Consider the following 23,356-nt stretch of genomic DNA (forward strand, 5'->3'; position numbering starts at 1 on the left):
TACATTCTCAGCAAATAGAATGATGGGTATTTAGTGAAGGAATAGCTAATTTTTCACATGCTAAAATTTGCTTGAACTCAGATTTAAAAGTGGCGTATAGATAGCAGAAGAAAGTTGCATGTACTTGTGATTGTAATTGTTTAAACTTTTCAGTGAGCTATCCAAGATAGGTCTGGTGCTCTTGTTTCTCTTTAAGCCCACAAACAATGGTAAATTTGTAATTCCATACTGCATAATCTTCCACAGTTTTATATTCTGCCTGCTGTATCTCTGAATCAGATGCATGTGCTTACCTGTTTACCGCCTTGTCTGCTTGACATGTGTTTCCTAGCAGCTACAGTTGAGCATTTTTTTTCTTCTGTGTTTTCTTTTTGGTTTTTTTTTTTTTTTTCAGTGTGGGAACTTTGCTGTTTTGGTGGATGTTCATATTTTGCCTCAAGGCTCCAGTAAAGACACCAGCTGGTTTTCAGATCATGAGAAAGAGGTACAACAAATATCAATTCTACTTCAAAAGCATGTGGCTGCGGGGAAAAATGTTGGATTGCCTTGAACGGTTCAGATTTTTTCAGTGTTACGAGAATATTGTTAGTTATACCTAACTGTCAACGGTTGCCTTGGGACCCCTAAGTCAACCGTATGTGCTTTTTTGGGTCACTAATGACCACTTTCAATTTGTCTTTTAATTTGTAAACTTTGTGTGTGTGTGCATACATGCATGTCTGAATGCTGTTTTGATTCATCTGACTTAACTTTTAATTTTAAAAACATACCTCTCATGAATGTTTGTAAATTATCCTGAGTGATATAAAACAGATTGTGACAGGTGTCATTTTTGCAGAGCTTGTTCGTGAAATGTCTTTTTATTAAAGAGAATTGTGCATGATGTTGCATTTAGAGACAGAAAGAAAACATAAGTATTCATGATAAACTATAGTAGAACCATTGTATCTTATAAAAAGAAACTCCCGGTCTTTATTTTTAAGTGTGTCAATGGTAGATCCTGAAAGCAGAAGAAATTTTGGAAAATCAGTGCATCAGTGACCAGCAAAATTATGAATGTAACTTTCATCAGATTCTGTGTGATTTCTTCAACAGTCTTGTGATGAGTTACTGGTGGGAGTTTTCCTTTCTTTCAGTCTGTGTGGGAACTTGAGAAGTTCCCTATTGAAAACGAATGCAGGACATGTTTCAAATGCCTGTGGACTTTCCCGCAAGTCTCTGTTACGGTAATTTTCAGCAGATAGCTTTCCTAATAATGGCATAATTAACTCGTCACTGCAGAGCATCCCCATACATCTCAAAGTCATACGTTTAAATAAAATTAAAAGAAACAATACATTAATATCCTGAGGGAGTGAAAGCAGAATATTTAACAGCCTGTGGTTCATCCGATTTGTGCTTTATTAAGCAGAGAAAGAAGAAAATAGGGGAAATCTTTTAGACTTCTTTTTTCTGACTAAATGAATACTCATTACCACTTCTATTTATAACCAGTTTTACTATCCCGGTTATCTGACTTTTAAGTGTTTTCAGAATGTATTTTGTAAGACTGCCAAAACAAAAGATACGAATTTCAGGAAATTAGATCATGATTGGTTTAATAAAGAGGCATGACAGGGCAGCATTCATTACATTTCTGTGACCGCACATTTTGAGTGAAGTACAAAGGTTGCATATTTTCGACAACTGAGAAGCGTGATTCCAATAGCTTTACAATCCGCTTCCTGAAAGTCCTATGCAGAATCTTTGTTCAAGTGAGAAGAAAAAGGTCAGTAGTGTATTATAGGCAAATTATGCCTACTTTTTTTTTTTTTTTTTTTTTTTAACGGGAGTCTTTACATACTCATCACAAGCAGTTTTCTACATTTTTGTTGTTTCCAAATTCTGGGAAGTACTAATGGTGGTACAGCCCTCTTTGCTTGTCTGCAGATGCCTCTTAGACCCCTTATAACACAGACACGATTTCTGCTGATCCCCTCCTTAGCCTGGATGAAATTCAGTGACTGCTGTTTGTAGCAAATGGAGCCTGGAATGATGTTAGGTGGGTGCGTGGGCAGGGACACTGCTGCGGAAAAGGGATGCCGTGTAATGGAGCCGCTTGGCAGTGCCTCCGCTGGCAGTGCCATCCCAGGCAGAAGGAAGGAGCAGTGTTGCCCTGTCAGCTGCCAGCTCCTGCTGGAGAATGGGTCCTGTAGAGCAGGCTGGGAGCTAAATGAGTGCCCATAGGCTGGTGTAAGAAAATACAGTGCATGTTGTCTAGCTGGGCATTGTAAAGACGACAGTTTGCGCACTGCTGTCACGTCTTGTACAGACCCATCTTGGGATTGCTGTGAGATGCAAATTGAGGCATTTGGGAGCTTTCTCTCTGCCCTTCAAATTGCCCTGCCCTTTCTGTCCTATCTCTTTTCCTCTGGAATAACGAAGTCAAATTTTTATCTTTGTACATTGAGAAACATTTTTAAACTGATTTCTATTCAGGTCATTGCTATGATCTCTCCATACGCGTACAGAAATTAGTTACAAATTCTTTTTAACGGTGGAAAGTACACAGAGATGGTTCTTTTGAAGCCTGCTCTTGTTTATGCTTTCTTAAATATAGGTCTATACAGTTCTTTGTGGAGAACCACTTAAATAATATTTCCATAAGCATAACAAGTAAAATATTTTCCATGTAAATTAAGGAAGTGAATGCTAATCTTTATTGTTGCAGAAGGAACCAAATGCACACCATGTTTCCGCTGCTTTCTAGACCTTTTCATTCTAACCTGAATGCATAGTCCTGTGAAGGAATGTGTAACGAGATCACTTTAATGAGTTAAACAGAAGAATGAGTAGATATAGTATTTTATAATTTTACTCTTCAAGCAGAAAGGAAAATGTATTTCTTAATGTAAGGAGAAAATACTGTTTGTGGTCGACCAATATACGTACATTGCTTTCATTTAGAGCAATACTTAAAAAAAATTGTTGCTCTACATACTTTCTAGATTAATCAAAAGTAAATTTCAAGCCAAGATATTTCAGTTTAGATGGTACTAATATAATTTTGTCTATTGTCCAAACACTGTAAAAAGGTAAAATGATATTTTTGTGTGCCACAAAGTATCACTTCTGTGAGCACATAGTTATGCGCAATGGAAAATGAAAATACTGAGGGAAAAGTCTCAAATATGTGTGTATGTATTAATCTGAAAACTTATTCTGGTATTCAAGAGATTAATTTTTTGCTTTTACTCCAAGTTTTTTTTCTATGATTGTTCTGGCTGAAGGTTTTGTTCTTCTTGAGTTGTGCTCTTGGATTTTTGTTGTGCTTTGCTGAAGGAAGTACGAAACTTGAGTTGTGCTTTGCTGAAGGAAGTACGAAAGATATGAACGCTTAAGTTTAGGAGGGGAAAAATCAAAATGAACTAGAGAAATTAGGTTGCTGTGACCTAATTAGCTCTGAATCTTCCCTCCAAAGTTATACTGAATTGAACCAAAATATCTGTTGTGGTTTACAGTGATTCTTGCAGAGAAATAATGTGGTGACAGTTCCTGGGAGTATTTTTACTAATGTTCTACTCAAATACCTACTATTATGGTACATTTTTAACATGTATCTTTTTCCTGCTTTGCATAAAAATGAAACTAATTTGCTGTTCAGAAATTAGCATTGTAATATTACGTATTTCATTTGCCAAGTGAGAATTTCATAATGTACTTCCTCTCTTATTTTGTAGGAAAATTTTGATCCCCCTTCCCGTTTCCATTAATTTCCTAAATTCCGTCTTTCTCACCTCTATGTAATTCCTCAGAACTTAATTGCAGATGATGTTTTTACTTTTTACATGAAAGGCAGTGATATTGTATTGATTTCTGTTGTGTGTCTGTGGGCATGTATGTAAATTTAGATCTAAATAGGCCAATGGTTACTCTTTCAGGAGGTCTGCATGCTGCTAGAAGAAGTTGTTGCTTCGAGGGTCAAGCACTACTTGGAAGCGCCTAAACAACGTGGTCAATGGAAATCAGTGGAACACGGTCCTTTGTTTCTCACCGGTAAAATAAATTATTTAACTTACTGTAAAATATAGTAAGATAAAGTATGGTGGAAACTGCTGTTCTTTATTTTTTCCGTGAGAAATTTGCCATCAGGAAAGCCAGTAAGCCTGAAGTAGCTCATGTTTGGGTCTGAAATGACTTCAGCTATGGTATTGAAAAAATTTAATGGGTTTTAGTTTTCTGTCATTGAAAAATGAACATAACACTTGTACTGTTAGTATGAGAACCTATCATTAGAATTAAAAAGAATAAATGTGTTTGTTTAATATTATTTCACTAGCTGTTCTGGTCATCATGGTAGGTTTCGCAGTTGATAGGCTTATCTGTTGGTGTTATATCACACAAGCAATTTATTTAGAAATAGTTCTTAGGAAATTATGCCTTTTTTTATTACCAGCCTGGAGCATGTTATAAACTTGTCACAGAAAAGAAGGGCTGCAGTAGCGAAGCCCTGTGTTGGCTATGTTTTCTCACATTTCCTTAAATATATTGAAATAAATCTCTACTGAAATGTGAATTCTGCAATGAATAAAATTGCATACTTACAATATGCGAGCAGTATACTAATACAAATGTTTGAATTCAATGTATATTATATTAACAATTCCGAACAAATTCTTTGCCTCTCAAAATGTTTTCAGTTTTTGAAAAGGTATATTCCTATAGAATTACAGTGATGGTTGCAGCTTTAAACACAAATATCAATACTAATGAGTGTTTTTAATAAAGAAGACAGTATGATTGGCTTATTATTGCAAGATTTTAGGCATATATGGGAGCCAGATTGTTACGGCATGACAGGAGCGTTTTTTTCCACCCACAAGAACACAATACCACATAAGTAAAAAGTACTTAAGGAGACTAAAGGATTTTCAAACCCTTTTTTGCCTTGCGAGTTGTAACTACATTTTATCCCTTTTAAATACCTTTAATGTTTATAAAACACGTGGACATTCAGATGCCTGTACTTTTCTGGTTTTGAGTGAACAAATAGAATTTTTGTATAGTAGAAGCAGAAGGACATTACAGAGGGTGGGATCAGAATTTCTGAGATTTGTTGAGGTTTTTCTGTGTTTTCCTTTACCGAGTGATATTTTTTTATTATTTGTTTTTTAAAGTTTCCTGCCTCAGTAAGAAGTAGGTTTTCAAAAACAATGATTTTTGTAAGATAAAACTGCCAGACATAATTGGTTTTATATATGCATCACTAATTTGTGGGTGTTCGTAAGGGTCTTATATTTTCTTTTATATCACGAACTTTTCAGTAAAAATACTGGTGTGCTGTCCCAGGGTTGTGAACTGATCTTCTGCTTGACTCTTCCCCTTATTTCCTGAAAATGAAAAACTTAAGGATATACATTTGAGGAGGTCATCAGTAATATCTGTGACAGTTTTAGATTAAAGAATATTTATTTTGGATGAGGCAGAATTACTGTTCCATCAGTTTTCAGCAGTTAATCTCACTGTCATTAACTAACACTAAAGAAATAAAGGAAGAAAACAGTCTGTGATAACGAACATTCATGTTGAACTTAATTTCCAAATCTCTCTTGTTCGTCTTCTCTCAGCCTGCTTTGCTCAGGGCTGTAATTTGTAAGAAAGGATTGCTTTGTTCAAGTCCAAGAATCAAGTTTATTCAAGTCTGTTCTTACCTGAGAAGGAAATAACAGAATAGGTGGGTGTTCACCAGAGCAACTGGGACCTACCTCTAAGGGACTGACCCTTTTAGGTGAGCCACAAGTCTAATACTCTTTAGCAGTTATCATCACTCAAATGTTGCTCCAAAACCTTTTCTGTTTTGCCTTCCTCTCTAGGATCACAGTAGATGTGTTGGTAGAGTACAAAGATACGTTTTTGTGTGTTTTCCACAAACAGATGAAGTGCCAGATAGCTGGCCAGTGTTTGGCTGCCAGTGTTTTGTAGCATACAAAGAAATGCGTAAGCTTGGTATGTGGCTAACTACATACGCATGCTGTAGGTGCTGCTGGTGAAATGTTTAAGCTTGCAGCTATTGTTGCATTTGGAGGTTATTAAAAGTTTTGAGCTCTTCAAACTGAGTGTGGTTTCGTTTGCTCAGAGTTATGCAAGTCAGTGTCTAGAGTTTCACTGCTCTAAAACCCTCGCTATTGCAAGGAAGAGTGTCTCTATAGAAGCAACATTAAGATGCTTATTAGCTGGTTATTTACTACTACAAGTATCCCAGGTCAGCGTTCCACCCCTATATGAACTCACATCTTTTCAGGTCAATTTTCATTAGTTTGCTCTCCACATTGCAGGATGTATTAAAAATTTATTAGGATCAGAATTATTAGAACAGTATCTGGTTAAGATTGTAGACGACCTCTAATATCGAAGCATGTTGTATTAGGATTTTCTTCAGAAATAGAAGCCAAGCTACCATACTTTTGAGCAGAACTCATCCTGCTGTCTAGATCTGTTGAGCAGAAAAGGCTGTTGTTAAACTGGCTACCATAACTATTTTGAAGAGAAAATTTTCACCCATCACAATTTCTTTTTAGTACTAATATTATATTATGTTTAATGTTAATATTATTTAATACCACCTTTCAGTTTTGTGGCACCTAATATAAATATCCATGCATGTTACTTGTTAATTTACATTTCTTTTTCATTTAAGTTACACCCACACAGCAGTGTGTGGTGGGTCGCATACCATCTCATTAGGAAATCTGTGGGTGTTACACACAGAAGAAGAAAGAAAGAATGGAAAAATGAGAGAAAGTAGCCAAGACAAGCAAGTTCTTCCTATTCTTCCTTCTGTCTGAACAATTTCCCCACCCCTCCCAAATGGCCAGTATGAACAATTTGCCAAAGTAAGCTTTAATTTAGTCTTTGGACATAGGCTTTGGTATACACTCTCCATTTTTTAATGTTTAATTGATGTCCAAAGTTGCTTGATTTTGGTTTGTTTTATTCTTTTAAGAGAAAATTAAAATAGGGTAGATTTTCAAAGATTTAATTTTGCCTGCATCCATTTTTCTTGGCCTAAATCATGCAAGAAGGGCATCGATCAGGTATGGTTAGCTTGCGTTATTTGAAGTTCAATGAATGTAAGCCATCCGATAGTAAAACCCATGTGTTAGTGACCTTCTCTTATTCATTAAAAAACCCCACCACTTCACTTTACAAATGTATAATGTTTAACGTTAGAACTTACGTTTTTATAGATATGCACCATACGTTTTCACTTTGCACCACTTGCATTACTCAATAGCACATACTGGCTTTTAGTGATGGTGTCAAGCAGTTAGTGTGTCGTAATGCTCACCTACTTAAACAGGTAGACTTAAACAGGTAAAAAGCAGAGCCTGTTTTTTCATGTTCCACAGAAGGTGGCTGGTTTTGATTAAAAGCAATGAGAATTAAGTAACAAGAGGCTATAAAGTGGACCGAGTGGAGGTATTAAATACAGAATGACAAAGGGAGGACTGCGGAAAACTAAGGAAGAAGGCAAAGTTTACACGGGCACAGAGGAAACAAAAAGGAGGATGCGGAAAGAAAATAGGGCTGGTAGAAATGTCCATCTTAGAAATGGAAGGAAGAAGGTACCTTGTAAACTGACCTTCTTCTCCCTCTTCAGGGATGAAAAAGCTAACTATGTTTATCCTACAAGTAATTTTCAGATCTTTTCTCATTCCTTCCCTAGCATCCTTGTTGTTTTTCTTGGCTTGAGGGTAGAACATTTTTGCTCTGATTTCAGATCTTTTTATTGTACAGTCTCTTCTACAGTGAAAATAATTAGAGAGCATGCTGTCACATGGCACAAAGAGCTCCCAGCTTGATTTTATCTGCTTTCTCTGGGATTGTGTATATTTTTTTTATATTTTAACCTAGTTTTCTAGAGGAAATGGGGCTTATTGTGATCATGTTTCCTATGTGTGTGTCTGTTTGTCCATCCATCTCTTCCCCCATTTGCTTTTTGCAAATGTGATCGAACTTTATGAACAGGTTGCAGTTTCAGACATTAACTTCTGATAAGCTCTTGAAATGAGAAACTGGAAGAAGTACAAGCACTATTATGAATAGTTCAGCCTTACAAAGATCTGGAGTCAAAGTTCACTTCTTAATTAATATTTAAAAAATGCATAAGATGCAATTTCGTAAGAAAATAACTTTCTGCTCTGTTACTTATGAAATTATTGTTTGGCTGCTGTAAGCACACAGAAAATGTACAGTAAATCATGATAGTAAATATTCCAAACTCTTCTGGCCTCACATTTCAATTTGAACTTTATGATATTTTTTAAGGAAGACACCCTTTTCAGACTGTCCTCATTTGCTTTAGGTGTGTTCATGATTACTGTAGAACGTGAAATGTGTAAGATGTTCATAGGGTATGTTCCACATTACAATCCTGTAGCAGCAAAATTGATTTCTTCCCACCCTCCCAGCTGTTAACTCTTACTTGTCTGCTGTGAAACAGTGTTTGGTTTGGTTTTAACTAGAATCATTTCACTTATCTTGCTTAAAGAGCAACTCCAGAAATTTGATGGGCACAACTGGAGGGAAAGTAAGCTATGGCAGATAAGCTACCACAGGGGACTGAGGAAGACAGAAGTCTTTTAAATTAATTTTGATGTTTGCAGTTGCACGTTGTAATTTCTGTCTCAAAAGAGTTATATTGCAGCTTCTTTACAATGGACTCATTTATGATTTGTGGCCAAGTCCTGCACATCTCTGTGAACTTTAAACTTAGATTCATCTATCTGTGACAACAGAGTCTCATAGCTCCCTGAAGTATGCAGTAACTTATGCAATAACTTATGAAAAATGTTTTGATTAATATCTTGTACTTAATATCTCCTGCATTTGCTTTAGATTACATTTTTCCATTTTTTTCACAGACAGTTAATGGGGATTAAAGGCATCTTTTTTTTTTTTTCACTAAAACATTTTTCTTCTAAAAGATCAAGGATACATATCTGAATAGGTAGAGGATATTTGACAAGAACAAAAAACCCCATACTTATGCACTATTTGAGTACTTTCTTTTTAGTAATTTTTTTTTTCTTAGATTACGATACAATAGAATTAGGAAAAATTCCAAGAAGGGCAAGAAAAATGATCCAAGATGAGGAAATGCAATACATAGAACATACAAAAGACAGGGAACAGTTAAGTGTGGTAGGAGTCTTCAGGCTGGAAAATATATGAATTAGGGGGAATGCAACGGAGATCTACAAAATCATTTCTTCTCTCCTTCTCTTCCAATTTGAGAACAAGTGGGCATCAAATGAAGGTATTGGAAGCACTGTGGGAGTTAGCAGAACTGTGGAACTCTTTGTGAAAGGATAATGGGTATGATAAAAGCTTACACTGAGTCCACAAACTCATGGGAGGGTAATGCAGGGAGGGCACAGAATTCACAAATCTCCTCTGGTTCAATAAAGGCTGAGGGTGTTTGGAGTCTGGGAGAGTGTTGTGGAAATAACCATATGCACTTGCTCTTGTATTTAGTTCTCCCCTTGTAGCCATTTATAGCAACTTTTATGTGCTGTTTACTTGCATTTAGCTATATGGACCTTTGATCTTACCCAGTATGGCCTTTCTTATTGTCGTACTTTCTTTGAAAAAGCCTGCACCATAAACTGAAAACTCAGTGGTGTGTCAGAGAGATTTTCAAAGATTGGCAGAAAAAGTTCTGCAATTTCTAGTTTGAAGGACCTACCTTTGTCTTCCTATTATTACACAGATATTTGCAGAGACTTTAGCAATTCCGATCCCTGTCTTACATGGGACATTTGCAGCTGCAGCACTAGGAGGGTTGAATGCGCTCTCCTTATGTTACTTCTTTCCTCAGTTGCAGTTCCCATGTGAAGTTATTTATGGTCTTGGATAGGAAATGAAATAGTGTATTTATTTTAAAGATACCATTAATAAAGTGTTCTACATAGTTAGTATTGTATTGTAAAGAAACACCATTTAATTCAAACAACGGGAGAGTTGTTTAATTTGTATTTTTGTGAAAAGAAAAAATTTGGTGTTCATTTTGAAAACAGCCTTGACCTCTTTAATTGATTATCTGCCTTCATTCTGTTTCTTTCTCTTGCTTCCTTCTTGTTTCCATCTTTTGTTTGTCTCTTGTGTCCATATGATTTTTTTCATTTTAGGAAAAGAAAAAATTTATGAAAATTACTCGTATGTGTGCCTGCAAAAAAGTGTGTTTGCATGCACAAATGTTGACAGCTACTATCTTGTATACATATATAAGCTTGTATACCTACATAAGTCTTTCTATAGCATCCACTTAGATCTTCATAGTAATTTTCCTGTTAGCATTTCAATTTATGCAAAGACACATATTTATACATATTTAAAGTTTATTTCTTGGAGGTTTCATTACATAAGCAAAAATTCAGTAGCCACTAATCGTGCATTTTTACAAAGTGGAATTATGTCTCCTCTTTCATTTTATAAAAGCTAGCTAGAAGTTGATAGGCAATTAATCTCTATAGGTTAAAAATGAAGTTTGGGATACTAGTTACTGCAGATGTTGCAAGTTAGGCAAGATGAACCCCACCTTTAGTTTCTGATTTGATACTCCCTCGAGAATATCAAAGTGACTCTCATCTAGGGCAGGGACCATACAGCTACCTTTTGAAAGAGCCCTTAGCATCTGTTTGTCCCAAGTAGGAATTCAGCATTTTTGGAATCCATATGGATTCCATATGGAAAATCTATCTCTAAGCACTTGGCATTGGTTATTTGACCGCCTGATTCTTTTGTGCAGCATCTCTTCCTCTTGAAGGTACTCTTTCTTGTGTGCTCTGTATAGTTTTTGAAAGCTTCTATAGTCGTTTGGAAGCAGGAATACAGAGGATAGGATATCGGTGTATAGCTTCTATGGACCTGTTTAAGCACTAGGCACAGCTGGAAGAGGTAGCAGATTTGAGGGGTTTTGAGTGCTCACTGTTTCAGCTGAAATTTTCTGAAGAATGAGTTTGACTTTAAATTATGTTCTCCCATCTTTTGTGAACATGGCAAATAGGATTTCTGCTAGAAGCATTTTATAGATTCTGTGGTCTGCATTTAATGGATGCTCAAATTCCTTGCATTGGAATGTCTAAAATACCGGAGAAGAAATTATTTGGTCAGTATGATAGATCTGACTTTCCTTTGCTGTCTGACCTTTACAAATATGTGTGTGGGATAGCTCAAAGACTGTCCTGCCTGGAACATGCTGCAGATAAAGTAGTGAGGACAGTTTAATATAATACATACGTTCTGCTAAAGTATAAGTGTTTGCCAATAATGTCTGAATCTGGTCATAACTTTTCTGTTTGGCTAAATTTTTAGTGTAGTAAGAGTACGCCTTTAGGATTTAATTTTTTCAGCTTGGGTACATATGATTGCACATATCACTTGCTAACATACATAGTGGGCTGCGTTGTTTAGATGCATATCAGGACTACCTCTTCCGCGTTACAAAAACCCGCATACGCTGCATTCCTGTTGTGCTTGTTGTCCATGTGCAGATGATGCCGCGTCTGTGTGCAGCTGTGGCGGCTGTGTTTGGGACTTCTGAAGAAAACTCTGAAAATCTTTGTCTGTTACAGGGGCAGAGATTCTGTCTTTAGATGTAAGTAATCTTGTTGGGCAGTGATAGGAGTCATGAGATTGCTGGTATGTTTTAGCAGGTACGTCAGTGTTTACATCAGGACTATTGTTAGCATCTTAGGTTTGAGGGCTTTTCGTACAACTGCATGGGAAGGGGAAAATAGCTTGATTTAGTGAAAAAACAGAAAACCAAAATCAAACCCTACTGTGTAAAACCAGATAATGAAAATGGATGAAAAGGGAAATATGATTTCTAAGGGGGAAAAGAAAGACTTTTTAAAAAAATAGCTAGGTGTGATAGCTTATTTTGCCTTTTTTTTTTTTTTGATCAATTGTATATTAAATGAGATGGGAAAAAGTAAGGATTTTATTTTTATTTCAAGATGAAATGTCAGGTTCCTTTAAAAAAAAACAAACAGTAAGCACTGTTTATTAAATGTTTCTAAAGAGAGCAATATTGTTTTGATTACAATGTAAGCAAGAAAGAATAGGGATTTGAAATAAAACCTTAAAGAAATATGATTTCCCTAGAAATGTTTAGAGGAATTTACTTAATTGCAACCAGAAGTTTGACCTGGAAGTGTAATGTTTTGACCTTTTAGCTGTCTGGTTTCCTAAATGTGTTGTTTTGCTCTCTCTAAACTGTGAGAAAAATCTGTTTTACACATCTTTAACCCTTGCATTCCCTAAAAGTCTCGACATAAAAGTCCCCAAACTATCACCAGCAGTCCAAGAAAAACAAAAATTGTCATTACATTTTGAGGAAAAAAATCATTATAGATACGTGTTAAACATTGATGTCCTTTCTATTTTTATTATAACTGGAAGTAATTGTTGGTGTAATTTCATGGTTAAATATGAATAGGAATTTCTTTTAAACTTTCCGTGTTATCATATTACACAATAATACTCTCCTTTGTTCTTTTGTTCTTAAGTTTCATTATCCTATGACAAAGGTAGAAAGAAAATACAGCTTTTTAAATTGCAAACATTTTTGTGGGTTTATTTGTGTTTGGAAAACTTTTATAAGGCTTTACAGAAAACTGTCCAGACAGAGATGGAGGGCCAATTCCTGAAAAAAGTTATGCATACTTTCTTTGGCAGAAGTAGTTCAGTGAGAGCAGTTATGTGCATTTGGTTCACTGTTGAAGGTACTAGATATGTTGCGTTCGTTACACACTGAGTATTTCTATTGACTGCAAAATCACAAGTGAAAGACCTTAAGCGAAACTACACCAGCAAGGCTTAGCAGGAGCCAGGCCTTAATTTAATTAAAAATGTATAGAAGTAAATAAAAATTTAGTAGGGCAATAAGTAATAAAGACTTTTACTTGAAAAGAGGAAGAAAAAAAAAGTCCAGCTCAATCTTGAGTATGCATTGTGGACATAGTAACAGAACTTGATGTATTCCATCAACTTCAAACAGATAAGAGCTGTTCTAATGCAGAGTGAATGAATTTATTCAGAGAAAAACATTCTAACTGTGAAATATTCACTGTCCAAATCCATGGAAAACAAAGTTGTTTAAATGACAAAGCTTGTTTTAGAGAGGATAGAAGGTGAAAGTCTTGTGTTTACAGAGTATCTTTCTCTTGTTCTTTTAATTAAGATGTTTAGTATTCTTCTTTTGTGTGCACGCATGTAGATCATAGGGTATGGGCAATGCTTGTCTGTTCATTTCTGTTGTCTTCCCCATGGCACAAGACAGGCTCATGTTTTTTGGTCTTTCAATAAAAGACCTTACATTTGGTATTTAATAATGAGAAAGAGGATGCTCTGTGCACTTTTTTTGCACTTAGTATCTGTTACACTGATGTGAGAAACTGCAAGATACTGAGATTCATAATTCAGTGGTCCCTTACTGCATTCTTGAGTAAGCTAAAATAAGCAGTTTGTTACAAACCATTTTGCGCTCAGTCTCCAGCTCTTTGTACCACAACCAGCACCTGCTTCACTGCTAGAGCTGAGTGACGCCGATCCAATGATCACAGTCATGGGTTATTCTTCGTCTTTTTGGTGGTATCCTCTTTGCATCAGAGCTTGTGAGAGCAGAAAGAGCTTGAGACTTATTTAGAAATAGAGCTTTTCAGCAGCTGGCTTAATTATGGTCTATTTGCTAGCATTTAAAAAAGGAAAATAGAGCTCCATTGTGGTGACTTTTCACCTATTTGTTGTGCTCCAGAACTTCCTTATATTCTGATTGTTACAAACCTAACGAGAGTCTGTTGTGTGAAAAGACAAAAACCCGTGAGCCTCTGGCACAACTTGCTTTATTCTGGATGGGGCCAGACTCTTTTCAGTGGTACCCAGTGACAGGACAAGGGGCAACGGACACAAACTGGAACACAGGAAGTTCCATCTGAATATGTGGAAAAACTTGTTTACTTTGAGGGTGCCAGAGCACTGGAACAGGCTGGACTAGGTGATGTCTAGATGTCCCTTGCAACCTCTAGCATTCTGTGATTCTTTGAACAGCGTGAAAGTGGTTCAAGTCCACACATGTGTCTTAGAACTCACTCTCTTTTGAAGTGTCCTCTAGATGATAGGGTAGAACAAAAGAGGGGTCATGACCATCAACACCTACCTTTTAGCTGCACTGGGCTATCCAAACAGGAGTCCTCAAAAAAGACAGACAGGAACATTTATTGCTGCCATATATCAAGATCAGCTTTGAAGAAACTACCTTTTCACATTCATGCTAACTTTTTAAAGTTCTGCTGAAGATACCTGCTACTAGCTTTTTTTTCCCTCTCATTGTCTCCCATCATGTGTCCCATGGCAGACTGTCAGACGTTTTTCACCAAACCCATAGGTTTTATAACCATGTGATGCAATATATTCCTGACATTTTTAGTGACCCTTGCCTAGAGACCTTGTTATTGGTAGAAGAATAAAGTCTTATCAGCTGTGGGACCTATAGGGTTAAACTCCTTTCCTCGTGGGGAAGAAGTTTTGCAGAAGTTATTTCCTATTGGCAGGAAAAAAATAGTCTGGAGACCTGTGAAGGGTTTGATTGACTTTATTTGAAGATCTTTCAGCATCATAGTATTGTCACCCGCAATAATATTGTTCTAATGAATAATAAGGGCTAGAAGAGACTTTGTAGAGATTCCTGGCATTTAAAATACAAAATCTTCCCTTACAAGTATTTCATGGCATCCAGATATTTCATGAAGCTCATGGATATCCTCAAGGAAAAAAACACAGAGACAGTTAGGCTGAAAGGACATATTTTTTGAGAGAAGTATGTTCTTTGAAGGTGACTGTATGCATTCCCTAGTGCCCTGGAAGTCAACTTGTCACCATCGCACTGTCTGCTTCATTTTGGCTAGAATCTACCTTACTTTTATCACTGTAAGGAATTCAGTGATATATGTAAATGACATTGCTGCATTTGGATACAGCTGTGTCTGGCCAGTTTTGGGGGAGATACTCAGCTTGATGTGAAAATGTGGCATCAGACAGTTTTTAGCTAAGCTGCTCCTTCATGGCAATACAGCCACTTCGAAGAGACTTTTAGATTCTCTTCTGCTGCTGACTTGTCAGACGGTGTTTACCACAGGGTTTGTTTTCCAATTCTTTCTGCCTTTTGGCTGGTAGCAACAGGTGCTTTTCTCGCAGTTGTCAGGCTTGTTCAGTGGTTCAAGAGGTCCAGGTATGTGGCTTCCTATGGAATACAGTTTATATAGTCAAAACAGTGAGGATTCATAAATAGCTTTCAGTTCATGTGTTAAAGCCCATACAGACATCGAGTCTGAGATCAACAAAAGGGTGACATCAAATGTTGTTTCCTATTAGAAAAGAGTTGTCTATAATAATGGTACACTGACCATCAAATATATTGTTCTATGTTTATCTCCTTGAATGCGTTAGCAGGTGGTGCTAGCTATTATTCCTTATACGTTATGAATGGGTTTTGAGAGACTGTATTTTAAGAGCTGTTTTCCAGGATTGGATCAGCCTGCCTCTCCATCTCAAGTATTAGTGAGGGGAAGATGGTCTTTTTCCTTCAGAGCTGGAGTGTTCTCAGGACCTCCATCGGGTCCATTTCTCATCTTGTGGCCAGACAGTCTCATACCTGCTTTTCTTCAGGTCTTTCCTCCAGAATACCCATGACAAGCAGGCTAAGAAATGCCTTACCCTGGATCCGGTTTGGCCAGTATAGTTCTGATTTTGGAGTGAATTCCGCACCTCTCCTGCTAGAGGAGAGCCCTACAACCCTTTTCTTGAATTTCATAAAATGGCTCAGTTTTCACAGTTAACGGCTCATATTCTGAAGGTCTTAGTGTGAAGGTTTTAGTCCAGCTATCAATGTTGTCATAGCAGAGAGGTTTCTGCTAGGCATATCTCATCCTGTCCTGATCAGATTCATTTAAAGGTTAATGTCTTTCTTCCAGTCAGAGACCCTGTTCCCTGACAGGAACTAAATCTTGTCCCGACATCCTTGATGGGATAGATCTCTCACCTGTTTGTATTGGCACCTGGCCTGTGTTCTGAAGATTTAGCAAATAGAAGAATAGCACCAATTCTAATAAAAATGTGAAAGAGTAGGAGAAAAAAGTCAGTAATCTGCTTTTGTCTATACTTGGTTCAAGCTGATTGTAAGGCAACCTGGAAGAAGATAGAGGCAAATTACAATTTTTTTTCCCAACACTTTAGTTATATAAATTTAATGGCCAGACTGTGTTTTCTTATGTATTAAATATTTCCTTTAAACTTATGGGCTTTATTTTGCATTGATCAGTACACATTTTCCTGTGTACTTGCTTGTAATTCTCACTTGAAATAATAAAAATTTAAAAAGTAATTTAAAACGTCTCTGAACTGAAGGCAGACTGGATTGAAAGAATGGATGACATCCTCAGCCTAAACCCACTACTTGGTGTATAAAAATTTTCACTAAATGAGGATGCTTGTTGCCATTAACTATGAAGTTGAGATTTTTATTTTTTTTTTTTTTGTGGTCTGAGATAGTGATACAGAAATTCTGTACCCATTCTGAACACCAAAAAGGCTCAGGAAATCTTGATAGCTTCTTGTATCTGTTGGCTTGCATCTGCTGTCCCTGGTCTATCCTAGACTTGGACTTCAACTCACATGCCAACATTTGGTTTTGAATCTCTTCTAAATTAGAAATGGTAACCTACTCTCGAGCATACGGTATGAACATGACTATTTGTTTTGGCAAAGGAAAGCTGCATGATTAACAGTAGTTTTAGAATAAAATGTTTCTTTGTTTTGTTTACAAATGATCAGGAATTTGGATTTGGTGGTAAATAATTTTAAGTGGAGAAATATAACTACTAAAAAGCAGTGTAATAATATGTCTGTAGAGCACTTTGAAGATAAAAGCTCTATATACTGTAAACATTATTACTAGTATAGCTTAATCTATGTGGAATAATTAATCTAGCATAAGCAAAACAGTTTTTTTAATGTACAATATAGTGTTTCACCAAGTCTAATGCATCTATGTATTTACTTTTACATTGTAACATAAGAAATTCATCCTCTTATTTTTTTAATATCTGTGTGTTGCAATGATTTACTTTGTTACTTTCCAAATGTAGAGGCAGTCCTAATCCAGAACAACCTGCCAGAAATGTGAAACGTTTAGTCTGGGAGGCATAATAGGTGGGTTTTGTTCAAGATGATGTAAAAATACTGTGCAATGAGAACTAGGTGCCTGTCAGATATGGAGGTGTTTGGGGGTCAGTTGGACTTCTTAGGCTCCTACTGTGGCTTTGGAGAAGACTTGACTGAATTTAGTTACAGAGCCATGCAGGTGCCAGATTGCGCTGGGAAGTGAACACCTGCCAGGCTGCTCCCGATAACTCAGCAGCTCAGAGGCATTTTCCCAGGCTCCCAGATGAATGGTCCGTAATAGCCGTGGGAGAGGGCTTCCCACTGCTCCACGCTGTACCACAGCCTCTTCTTGGCAGCCTTCTGGAAGCACGAGTCAGCTTGGCTGGGACTCCTTTGGAAACAAGTGTTGCTGGATAGTCTTACAGTAAAGAGTCAGTGTCTGATACGTCCTCTCGGTGTCGTGGGACTATGAAATATAATGAGCAAGGCAAATTACCCTTCCCTTAAAAGGCAGCACTCACTGGTGTGTGTTTCAGCTGAAACTGAACCGTGTTTTTTCTAGAACCGCTTTTATTCTGTCACAATTTGGGTTTCGGGTTTTTTTTTTGTTTTCGTTTTTGGAACCTGGGTCTAATGATTTAGGTGCACAGGTTTGAAGTAAGAAAAGCAAAACTCCAAATCACTAACAGCATATTTTTTTTTCTGCTTCTGCGTTGGTAATCTACAAATGGAACTTGTCTATGTTGCATGATGAAGAGGAAATTGAAGATTGGGCCGAGTGGGTTTGCTGAGCCTAAGATGAGTGAAATTTCTCTAGGTATTTCTGGCTGCGAAACAGTGTTCGTAGGTCAAGGTTAAAACTTGTGTGGTGTCCTTGAAAGGAGTTAACTGCTGGATCATTTGGTACATATCACTTGGTCTGTCCTTCCAGATACCATGAAGAGCAGCTTTTGATCCTTCCTGAGTGTACGCTGGGTAACCCCTTCCCTGGAGCATAATCCACAGCTTGCCCGAAGCCAACATTAGTATACGCTAGTGTATAAACAGTGTCGATGGTGGACAAGTCTGGAATTGAGAACAGAATTAGACTCATGCTGAGTAACTGTGTAGAAAGTTAAAAAAGCTGCAAGTTGAGTGAGGTTGTTGGATGAGAAGGTTTTCTTGAGGGGCTTGGTTTTTAGTTTCTTATTTCATGAAGCAGAATGTTTAATTGGATAATGTTTTTCTTGAAGGGAGCAGAAAGACAATATCACAGTTCTTACAATTCTGCAGTAACTTTGGCAACTTTAAAACTAGGGAAGTTTTGCAAACTCCAGCTTACTATGGATTAGATCAGATGTCACATACAAGAGGGTTTCAAAACATTTGATGAGCGTAGCTGTGTGATAACTTTCAAAATACAGGTATCTTGAATATAATGCATCTTAAAATTTTCTCACAGATAGCAATAATAACAGCACATCATCTGTTCAGGCTTTTTCAGCAAAGTCAAGTAGTAAATAGTCGTGGAAACGAAAATTATTTTCTAGTGTTAGTCCCTCTGGGCTGAGCTTATTAGCTCAGGTGCAACTCCCTGTGAAGGCTTTGTAAGACTTTCAGGCTTAAGCTGACACTGCAAAAATAGTGTAGAGGTGTCTTGATCTCTTATAATTATTTTTTTTGTTAGATTTGAGGTAGGTGTTCTCTTCCAGAGAACAGTAGCTAACTGAATCAAGGGCCTTTAAGAGGAATTTGAAACTTTGTTCAGGCCATTAGTCAAACAACTATGCTTAAATACTTAACTTCTCAGAGAGTACCAGGATAGCAAGAAAAATAAACAGATGTACATGTTACTGATTCATAAAAGAATTTCAGCAATTAAATATTGTGGTTTGTGAAAAGGAAAAAATTCACACTTTTGTGTTTTAAGTTGTTCTCAAGAAAAATATATTTGGAATATCCCTGACAAACGGAGGTGGAAAGACTCTTAATAATAACTTACTCGCTGTTTGAAGATTTGTTTACAAAGTTGTGCTTTTATGAATGTTACTTTTTCAGCATTACAGAGGTCACAGTGGAAGATGTTATTATCACACTAATAACTTATTTATATACAGGGCAAATTCCTCCATTTGGCTAATCCTACTAACAATGCTAAAGAATTGTGGATGCCAAACTGGAAATAGCTAAAAGTCATTTTCTTTAATTGTGCTCATAAATATACAGTTAATAAAGCTGATGGATTACATCCAAATTTTTCTCTAGCACTCATCATTTTTAAGGGATGGTTCAACTTGTCACATCTTGACTCGATCTCTAAAGGGAAGTCAAATTTTAGGTATCTTCCTGAGGGGAAGGAAAAAAGATGGCTGATAAATTTCAAAGGGATTGATTGTGATCAATAACTATAGTTCTTAATGAGAGCTGATGCTGAACAGTACTTGATGGTGAGCTCCAGGAGATCTTGTACAAGTAGGAGAGTTGTAGACTCTGCAGGAGAGGACATGCATTTTGGGGCTTATACTTAGGAATAAGGCATGCCTTGGCATTTACTCAGTAGAGATTGAGACTGGAACAAACAAGTTTTCCTTACTTCTTTGTAAATGGTTAGATTAGAAGACCAGCAGTAGCACTTCATTTTCTAACTTTTCTGTGGTAATTGCACCTAGGGTATCTGACTGTCTTGGCAGCAGCAATAATTAGTCTTGCAAAACCCATCAGAGTTAGGGGAAATACCCTCTTTTGCACGTTCATTTTAGTGAGGTGTACAGAGAGACTAAGGAGGAGGAGTCACAGATACTAACCTCTTTCAATTTCAGTAGGAGTTAGATTGCTAAATACCTTTATGAATCAAGTCCTAACTGATTTACTCAGGGTCATTTGGGAATTTAAGTAGAACAAAAGTAAAAGCTGATTTCCTTAGCCATAGTCTAATAGTCTCTTTGCTGTAATATAATCCTTTCTGCCCTTTTCTTATGCTCCTGCTGCACAAGGATTTCTGTCAGTCTCAGGAACAGGAACTGAAGAAGGCTCTGTTTATGTTACAGGTATCTGCTGGGTCAGCCAGGCTAGCGCTCTCTACTTGTAGATATGGAGGAGTTCAAATATACGCATTTCTCACTTAATGAAATTGCAGATAGTTAAGACCTTTCGTGTTTGTTTGTGGGGTTTTTTGTAGCCAGCATTTTTTTCTGTCAGCTTTGAGTATGTCACCTTTCTTTAGAAGGCAGTTAAGTAACTGGTCATCTGCAGTGTTCTTGTAGAAATATGTATGAAGACATCGTAGTGACTAGGACTCCAGCCTATTGGACTGGTGACTGTGACACTAGACTATTAAGCAGATAACACCTCTGATTAGTTAATTGATTTAAATTTATTTCTGTGGTTGGATTCTAGAACATGGTGGTTAGTAATTTGTTTAGATTTTCCCTGTTTCAGATATTAATTTCTTGAGTACTCGGTATGAGCAGTTTCTTTTTAAAACTTTTACTTAAAAGTTACATTTTATTTTGTATTCTTGAGCTGCTGCTGCTGCTTTCTCTCAATCCTGAGGGTGCAGATATGCACCACTTTGAGACCAGAATGCCCAGGATACCCTTACACTTATTATTATCCCTTTGTTTTATGTTGCAGCCAACAGTTTTCACATTACTGCCTACTTTATGAAGAGATGGGTTAATCTCCGTTGTGCTGTAGAAAAAAAAAAACATTATTGTGGTAAGAAATCAAATTCTTATAGTGTTACTTAGAATTTTGCATTTCTGGGAGGAAAAAAGGAAACAAAAACTAATACTTTGTTGGATTTTGGTCTACTTAATCAAAATTTCTTTCAGAGGTTGATTTAGGTTTTTTTCAGAGATTGTTTACTTAGGAAAAAAAAAAAAGGGAACTTTTTCTTAACATACGATGGATTTTTTTAAAAACTTAATTTTAAATTTGTGTATGCCTTGCCCCAGGGTAATCAGCTAAGCCACACCAAATTCTGTAAGTATGATGAGACTCAGCATTGTACTGAGTCTCTGCAGGGTGAATCAACCAGGAGTTGCAGTATGAATCACTTCATTATTGCTCGAGTGTCTTGTGACATCAACTGTACAGTACAAGTGTATGCAAGAAAAGGCTTTCATTCACCTCAGTGCTATAAAATCCTTACATAGATGATGTCATTGGACCAGATCTTTTTTTTTCATGTTTTCTCAAGCCAAGATGCTCTGTTAGGAAGTGATATCAAACCTCTCCCGCCAGCAGCAGTAGAAAGGAGTTATAACGATCACTGCCCTTTGTGTTGAGCTTTTTGTATTAAAAAAAGCAAAATAAATCAATTAGGTGCCCTTAAAAATATCAAACACTTGAAAGGATATTTTTAAAGAATTTCTTATTTTTACAGGGATCCATTTTATTCATAAATGTTTAAATCTCTCTTAAAATGCCAGCTAGTTGTTTTCTAAGTCCATATGGTTGAAGAGATTGGAGTGTTGACTTTAAATATTTCATCAAACTTGTTCTCCCAGCCTCCTGGAAAAATCGTTAAGAGTAGAATAGCAGAGTATCTGCATTGGTGTCTCAACATTGGTTCTTGTGTATTAAATTTGACGTTTTTTAAACGTCAATGAATACCTAAATATACTTTCATTTTGTTAGCTAGCAAGTGAGATTTTTATAAAATGTAGCAATAAAAATGTCTGACTGAAATGAACTTGCCCTACTAGTGCTGCCAAAAATTGAGGCTCTGATGCTGCAGTCAAAACTTTGCTTCCACACAAAGTTCATAACAAGAAAGGAACTTCATTTTGGTGGGTTTTGCTCCCAATAAATAGCATAATAAGCACATATCCTCGAAAAATAAATAATGTGGCACCAGTGTTTCTATTGTGAGGTATACCTAGTTTTTCATAGACAAAAACCAGTCCTTGAGCCCAATAGAAAAAGTGTCTTGTATACTTTGTATCTGTGATGCTCACTCGATATCTAAAGTAAACTTACCAAAGAGTCTAGTATTGGAATGCCACAGAACAAATTTGGTCCTTACAACAGTTGTCCAGCTTTTCTTTTGTAAACCATTTGGAAGATGTCTGAAGACTGTATGCAGTTTGAAAGCCATTGTACTAGATCTTTGAGTGTGGCTTTTCGGGTCTTGAGGATAGAAGCAGAGGAACTACAGTCTTGGACGTAAGGCATAGCAGGAATACTGCCTCGGACACAGTTTTGATTACAGAGTTGATATTTCTGAAAGGGTTATGAAAGGCTCATATTCATTATCAAGATATAGTAGCTTAACAAGCTGTTGTGCCTGCACAGATGCATCTGAAGGTCTCTGTGTATGCTTTTTCAACCAACAGCAAATGCAAGGTAGTCTGTTTCAACATCCCCATCTTTCATTGTAATGACCCTAGAAAAGTCGCTGCTGTGCGCACTCAGAGGGGTTTCTCAGATACTAATGGAGATACGCCCTTGGTGAAGGAGCAGTACATTGTAGAGAGATAGTAACCCATAAGGATGATCTGATCATCACTGGCAAATTGTGCACATCATGCCTATACTCAATTTATTGTAAGGAGGTATTCTATGAAAAAAATCTATCAGGTCAACCTTCTGTTTTTTCTGCATGCCTTGTTTCTTTCTTTCCCAGAAAATAGGGTGCTATGGCTTGTTTTTGAAGTATAACAAACTTGAAAAATTAGTAACTCTCTCTTTATAAAACAAAAATCAACAACAAAAAAAATCTGAGCTGAAAATATGTAGATATTAATCTGGAACTAATTGATACACAAAATAACAAAATATCTAGCTATGCTTTTTTCATAGCATTGCTGGGTACTGAATAAAGCTTTGACTAGTCTATTCTAATCTGAGAATCTTTCAATTTTTAATTCTTTACAAATAGAAACTTTGTTGTGTTCACAGCAAACCATGTGACCTTGAGTAATATAGGTAATTCAGTAGTAGTTAACCAATTTGTTTAATGACTTAAAAAAAATCACTGTAGTCAGTTTGAAATACTTAGCCTTATGCTGAGTTTCTATGCCAAGTCCTGACTGTGGTGTGCTGTATTACAAACATGATTTACAACTTTTGTGATGAAAAGACTCATCACCAGAATAGCACAAAAGAAATCATCGTTAAGTGGTTTGTCTGTTGGTTCTGTCTGGTATATCTGTCCAGAGGTGCAGGTGGA

The 23,356-nt window shown here is 36.7% G+C and overlaps 1 protein-coding gene across 1 annotated transcript in view; it reads left to right on the forward strand.

Moving 5' to 3' along the window:
• Positions 1-388: 388 nt before the first annotated feature.
• SLX4IP (SLX4 interacting protein) overlaps positions 389-23,356 on the forward strand; it is a gene marked incomplete at its 5' end in the record, with an annotated part of 38,918 nt that continues 15,950 nt past the window's right edge. The window contains 3 exons of the mRNA XM_009886041.1: positions 389-484; positions 3,921-4,035; positions 20,815-20,898. Coding sequence (XP_009884343.1) covers positions 389-484; positions 3,921-4,035; positions 20,815-20,898 — 295 coding nt within the window. The remainder of the gene's footprint in view (positions 485-3,920; positions 4,036-20,814; positions 20,899-23,356) is intronic.

Source organism: Charadrius vociferus, unplaced genomic scaffold (genome assembly GCF_000708025.1).
Source record: "Charadrius vociferus isolate BGI_N301 unplaced genomic scaffold, ASM70802v2 scaffold455, whole genome shotgun sequence".
In the NCBI taxonomy this organism is placed as follows: domain Eukaryota; kingdom Metazoa; phylum Chordata; class Aves; order Charadriiformes; family Charadriidae; genus Charadrius; species Charadrius vociferus.